This window comes from Chaetura pelagica, unplaced genomic scaffold (assembly GCF_000747805.2).
Source record: "Chaetura pelagica isolate M959 unplaced genomic scaffold, ChaPel_1.0 scaffold85, whole genome shotgun sequence".
Lineage (NCBI taxonomy): Eukaryota > Metazoa > Chordata > Aves > Apodiformes > Apodidae > Chaetura > Chaetura pelagica.
The window spans coordinates 970,620-977,953 of NW_009953505.1; the positions used below are offsets into that span (position 1 = coordinate 970,620).

Consider the following 7,334-nt stretch of genomic DNA (forward strand, 5'->3'; position numbering starts at 1 on the left):
ACAGTAACTCCAAATATTTCATTTTATTTATTCATCTCTACAACAGAGGTGAGACAATCCCAGTAATTGGGTTGCACTTATCTGTCTTAATTTCTACAAAGTAAGGAAATGCAGTTCTATGAAAGAACTGTTTCCAAAGTCTTCAAGTCAAAACCAGAAGTTATTCACCAAACAATGTAATTAAGAAAAATCACAAAAGTTACTTGAAATCCCTTTTCCCCCTCTACCTCAATCTCAGGAAAAGATGGAACAGCCCTGCTACGCTCACTGCAGGTGTGGGGCTGGTGTTATTGAAGTCTAATCAGTCACCATGGTTTGCTGGAGTTGGAAGCGCCTTGGACATAACAGGAAAAAACATCCAGACAGCTACTTTACCCTTGTATGTCAGAATAAACCATTGCTTAACAAAAAAATCAACCTGTGCCAGAGCTGCAGTGTTTTTTCCCCCCAATGTGCTCTGTCCCAGCCCCTGACAGACCAATATGCAGTTAGTTCCTCTAGTGCCCTTCCTCAGCTGTTGCCACCTCCCATCTGTGTCCTGCATGTGTGCCAGAAGTAACCAGGATGGTCAAGCCCCACCACACCAACCCTCTTATCACAGAGAGGTCTAAAAGTGGAGCCTGGGAGGGACTGAATGATTTACAGTGACACAAGGAGATGCAGGCCTGTTTCTTGATCCTTGCTCCTGTTTTTCTTACACCTGTAAGAGTGTAATCAGGAGTCTGTCTACTCCATGTTACCTCCATGTGAACGCTGAAGCCATATGGAAGCAGCATCTTGGGCAAGACCTCCAGTGTATTTGGGCCTTAACCTAAAGGCCTTCTGAGAGATGCCCCATTGCCTTCAGTGGGCCTTGGACTGTGCAGCAGTACCTAGTTCTGAAAACAGTAGTAAAAATGCATATTATATTCTTCTAAAATTCTATCTTACATATTTTACACTTCTCTGTGTAACTTTCAATGCTTATAAAATGTTGCTAGATCATTACATACAACTTCATAATAATAAAAACCAAGAGTGAAGTGATTGCTACATTGAACTTAAAAGAAATTTTAGAAGGAATTTTCATATTTTATATCATATTTATGATGGCACAATTACTTTTTCCCATTCCCTTTTCATCTTCAATTGCACACTGCTTCATCAGGACATGCTAGAATACAGAAGCTATGTCCATGTTGCATAGTCCACCTTCTTAGAAGGACCCATGTAGAGAAAAGGGTTGTGGATGGCTATTTCCAGTCTGTCCATGCTTCCTGCAGTTAGTCTCACTGTACAGTCTGTTAAGGAAAGTCTCTGCAGGTCACTGGTCAGTTAATGACTTAAGTTTACTCATTCTCACCTTCTATACAGTTAGCAAACCATGTCCTTTCATGGCCTAACAAATATTAACTAACTGAATTGTTAAAAATCCAAGATTTGTAAACTAAAGTTCACATCAAAGTTCAAAATAAATACAATTTCTTACAAAATATTAGGGAAAAAACCTGTATTTTACTTGCAAAAACTTATGCTTGTTTTTAAAGGTACCTTATTTGACCTACTATATCCATTATGGAACAAACTGGATTTACATGATTTGGGAAAAATAATTCAGTTTAGAATTGCAATGATGCTATTGACTGTGCTAGTAATTAGCTATTTCAGAGACTTCTGTGTGTACTTAAAATTAACTCGGTATGTGCGTTTCTTTAAATTTGGTTACATACTGAAAAATGAAAACCCTGTTTCTACAAAGCACAGAGTTCCTCTCCTTATGAAAGCAATGCAAAAAAAAAATAATAAAAAAATCAAGATGCTTAAAGAGCTTCTCAACATTTTGCAGGATCACACCCAAGGCAGGTTCAGAGACCGTGATCATCTTTATGAAAGGAAAGTAAGTTGTAACAACTGTGATAGGATGGGTTTCCAACTCTGTCTTCCCTGACGTCTCTTTAAATGATGGCATCATGTTCGTCACTGTAACAGAAACACAATCATTAAAGTTTTGCAGAACAAGGAACAGTTAACATGAGAAACCAACCAGCTGCTGCTAAGAAGGCTATTTTTTAACGGAGGTTTTCTTGCTGGGAAGGGCTAAGGGATCTGATCTGGCAGTTACAGCCCTTTCTGAGCCAAGCCTGAACTTAACAGAACAATTTAATTTTGTCAAAACTCCTCTAGCTTTACCAGCATTGTTAACATTTTGGTGTTCATATTCAAATAAATATTTTTAGATCAGCTGTTGCTGAGTCATTTTTATCCAATCTAGCTTGCCTATAACTAGTAGTAACAGTAGTCTTGCAAATGGCAGCAAGCATTGCAAGGAAATGTTTTCAAGGAAACGTTAGCTATTTGTGGAATAGCTAAGGGACAAGGATCCTTTAAAAAAACCCATAAAATTATTTTATGTAATAGATCAGAGAAAAAAAAATGTAGAAGAAAGGCATAATAATATTGATGAATAGCAGATGTGGTGAAAGACAAAATATCACAATTAAATCTCTTAATGATATTAATACAATGTGCATCAAACAAATGAATGTATTGGAGTTCTGGTTTTGTTTGTCCTTACTTCTCTCAAGAAAGTAATAAATTGACAAGGGACAATCCCTTGGGAACTTACATGGTTCTGTACTGAATGCCTCTTCTGGAATGATACGTTTTGCACCCGATATAGAGGATAACTAGGGCTCCAAGTGTCAGCACAATGCCACCTACAAAACTGCCCACATCAAATCTGGAGGTTTTGATTATGACAGTCTCAGATTTTGATGTGGCTGGAAAGAAGAAAGCAAAAGGCACTTTTTACTGAGCTTGCAAGAGTGTGTTTTGAGGGACTCCTCTATATCTTGCCCTTCCCATTGACATATCATCTAAAGACACAACTAGACAAACATAACATAGATCAAACGGCAAGATAACAGTCAAGCACATTGAAACTGTGGTTTTAAGTGTCATATTCTGGTAATGCAGAAGGAGGTAATCCGATTGCTTGCTGCCTCTGAAAGACTGATTTCCCTTTCTCCTCTCCACCTCTTCCTTTCCTCTGCCTTATTTCCCCTGCAGTCTCCTCTTTCCACACATGTAGTTCCTGCCTTTCTTAGGCCAGTTCTAGTGTTTTTCATACCCTCCATGAGCCAAATTAACTCACTAATCTGGCCTGAAATTAACCCAAGCAGAAAAAAAAAAAGCTACTTTTAGTCAGAGGAGCATAGTGAGTCAGCCTGCAAAGGGATCCAATAACCACCAAGTCAGTCATACTTATGTATTGGAAGTAAAATACTTTTGGTGGTGATGAGATGCTAGATTGCTTCACCTTGTCTCATGGAATTGTACCCTCACTCTCCACGTGAGATCAGCTCTGCAGCCTGACACAAATATTGACATAGACAACATGACCTTAGATAAGCCACAGCAGTTTCCATGTGAGAACTGGTTTTATCTGCTACAAACTCACACCAAAAGACCCAACCCACGCCCACCTCTATACTTGGCACAGGGAGTGTTACCTGGCCAACTAGAAGTTCTACTGATGACAGCTCCACCTACCCAGTAATGCTTCACTGACATGTGAGCAACCCTGATCTGTCTAGAAATGCAAGCATGAAGTGGTACAAACAAGCAGATAACTGCAAGGAAATTCTGAATTCTACAATTACTGTTTTTCTATTAAAAGGTTCTGTCAAACTGTATTTGACAAATTTTACTTGAAGTGTGACTTATCCATAGTCATACGCTACCCTCCATTAGGGATAAAATTCATTACATAGCTACAAATGTGACTAACAAAATTGTCTCTACTAAACCAGTAGACATGTTTTGAACCACAGCTCAGATGTTAGAATTGAAGTAGTAGAGCAAGCAAGTTGCAGAAGGGAGAGCTGAACAAATACAGAAGTTGTATTCAAAAGCCAGACTTTCTCCTAACATTGCTAATCTCCTTGCTGGTGGCTGCTGATTCACTTCACCACTTCAATTTTTTTCTCCTTACATATGTCAGGTATTTCAGGTTAAGTTAAGCCTTATCAAGTAAGTGGAGTTCTCAAAACATTATTATAACTAACTTAATTAAAAAAACCCAACAGTTTACTTTCCTTTTTCAGCATTCAAATACCTTCCTTGTCATACTACTGTAAGGATCCTAAAATTGTACAGCACCTCAACATTCATACAAGCCTTTATGAGATTCCTGAAGTGTGAACTCACCTGTTACAGAAGTGAAAGAAGTCTTGGAAGTGGTCACCACTGTAATATTGAAATGTGATGACGTGACTGATGAAGCTGTGGTGGAATTTGCTGGCTGGCTGGTTTTGGTGGGCTGAGTCACCCGGGTGACAGGCAAAGTCGTGGTGGTGGTGGGCTTAGTGGTACTGGTCAGATTGGTAGTACTGGTGGACACACCTGGGAAATTTTTATTTGTGATACCACACAGAAAAATACTTAAAATACAACTGTATACTTATTGAATAAGGTAGCATTTATCATGCCCAAAGACAGTAACAGAGTAACAATGAAAATGCCACTGCATGGATATCCAGGCTTGCAAACAGACTCTTCCCTACGCATTTCCTTTGGAAAGATCAAACTTCTGATTTCTGGGACTCGAGGTAAGGAATCATTTTAAAGAAAGGCTATAAAGAAAACCTGGATAATAGCAGAAAACTTTTAGAAGAGTCATTTGTTGTTTGTGTGGGTTTGTGTTGTTTTTATAACACTATCCAATTCCACAGAAGCATGCCTAGCTTACAGTACTTTAAAATGTGATAGAGTTCTGGATCAAGAGTAACTCCCCATTTGAAGTGCCCACTTTTCAGATACCTAGTATTTTCTTGTAAGAAGAGATTCTGCATGAAAAGGCACTCCTGGCCCCCCAGTTTTAGTAACGATTTGACCTTTAATTTACTTTTGAATGAAACACAAAGGCTGTATGTATGTTAAGCCTACCAGAGAGAATTCTGTATGCATGTTAAACTTGAGGTTCAAAAGGATTTTCCACATATGATACAAGCTCAACCAAAGTATATCTGTTGGCTTGTTATTATTTATTTAGCAGTGAGCTCTCTTGCCAGGGTTAAAACAAAGGTTGGAATGCTGTTTCACAAGTTTAATTGACACCTAGCATATTGAAGTCTTACTCTACTTTTACCTAACACTTCCCCTTCCCTCCTCATAAAGCAGTAATGAACTGTTCAGAATAAAAAATACCATGAAGCAAAATTCAAGAATAATAAAGACTGGTATTGACAGCAAAATCCTTAGAACTTTAGTATCAGGCAGCCAGATATAGTGATCCTAAAACCAGCTTTTATACATGAAGGAATTTTAGGGAGAAGCAGCTCCTTTTGTAGCTGTCTAGTTTGGATTATTTCAATAAACTCACACAAGCTGGGTTAACTTTAAACTCTAAAAATGCTTTTCCTTACAGACATTCAAAAGTCTAATTCTACCCATGTCTTCTTGAAATTCTCTAAAACCAGAACAACCAAAGAATAAGTAGTTTAATCTCAGTTCCACAGTAAACGTGACATTCAACTTCTGAGGTTTTTTTGGGGTACCGAACCTAAAATGCCTTCCTGTAAGTGTGGTTTACAACATGAGCAGCCACACATTGTCTTTTCTAAGACTTATGTGTCACTGTTTCCAGTACAGATCAAAAACTTAAAAAACCCAAGCAATAGGACAGAGTAAGCATTCAGAAAGCAACTTTTCTGAGACATTTAACATTAAAACTACTGAAACAGTCTAATACAGTCCTCACAGTAAGTGTTACTTATTTTCCTGTTATTTGATGTTATCACTGTATTTTGCCATAACACTAGAAAACACTTTGAAATGAGCATTCATTGAGATGGAACAGTTGGAGTACCATACTCGTGTGCTTACCTTGTTACAATTAGGAAATTCAGTTCCTCTATGAAGCATGTGTAAAACACATCAGATAAAATTCAGGGCACATTTTAATACTGACAGGTAAACTCCTCAAAGGCACAATGATCTATAAATATCAAATGGTTCCTCATTGTAGGAAATAAGCAAGGAAATGTTTATATGGAAACCATCTACAGTTATATGATATGAAACCACACCTGGTAACTGCATTCCTAATATAAAATATAAAACAAAAGGAAGGAAAGAAATACAAATTGGAATGCAAGTGTCAACCAGTCAATTTTCCACATTTTTTTTTCCTTGATCCATGAATTCTAAGAGTCAAGCTGGTTTGTGTTTCTGAACAATACAATGGATACTGGTTCCATGTGTAACAGTAATATATGACGTTACACAAGGATGGTACTTGTTCCATGGGCATTGAATTACCCTGCAGAACACCTGAATCAGCACAAAAAATACCCAAGCAGGTATCATGAAGAATTTCAGCAAATTTGCACATTACTTTTTTCCCCTCCCTTTCCTACTAGCAATCCTTTTTTCTTACTGTATCAAGATTACCACACTTGGTGATGTAACACTTATATTAAGAGTAAAATCTGGTTAATCCCCTACAGACTAATCTTTCATGATTTATTTAGCATCAGTCATTTCAAAACAACAGTGGGAGGCTACCTGAGGCAGCTGGAGAATTTGAGAAGCTGATGTGAATTGGGCATAAATCTGTTCCTCTGTGTCTTTGAAAAATCTTACCTGTACTATTTTACCAACAGAGTTAGGATGAAAGAATATTTGCTAGCAAGATCTGTCCTTCTGTCTTTTATTTCCCTAATTACTCTTACCCGAAAAGACCAGCTGGGCTTCATTCATCATGCTGCACAAACCCAGACTGCCTGAGTTAATTTTTATTATTTAAAAAGAATGGATGCCAGCAATATAGGTCAGGTTTATGATGCTGTCTTTTTAAAAGACACGAGTATTTTACTTTATATGCTACCTGTTTTTAAACACTAAATAGCTACGCTATCTCCATCAATCAAAATACATATACACAGCATAAAAATGACTATTCTTAGCATACACTGCTCCTTTAGTGTTCTAACCCAACAAGAACAAACATAAATCAAATTGCATAAGCTTTGTGCTAACATAAAAAATGATTATTATTGAATGCTCTTCCTAAAATGAATAAATACTCTCCCTTGCATGGAAAAAATGAAATGAAAGAGACTCTTGCTTCTCTGATTAAAAAACTTAAAAAAAACCCCAAAACAACAAACCCCAAAAAAACAAAAGCCAAGACTTTAAGCAAAACTAAGTACATATATCCAGTACTCTTTATTCTGAAGAGGTCAAGACAATCAAAATGGATGCACATTGTCTATGAAGTTTTAACAAAAAAAAAGTGAAGGATGTGAATCATGAACCATGTGAAGCAAGGCATAGCAGCTGTCTGTTAGGTA

General features: G+C 37.4%; 1 protein-coding gene across 1 annotated transcript; it reads right to left on the reverse strand.

The window, feature by feature from the left end:
- Positions 1–1,934: 1,934 nt before the first annotated feature.
- Positions 1,935–4,460, reverse strand: TMEM123 (transmembrane protein 123). The gene is given in 4 exon segments (XM_009999372.1): positions 1,935–1,959; positions 2,606–2,759; positions 4,189–4,396; positions 4,398–4,460. Coding segments are annotated over 4 exon segments (450 nt in total).
- Between the last annotated feature and the right edge of the window lie 2,874 nt (positions 4,461–7,334).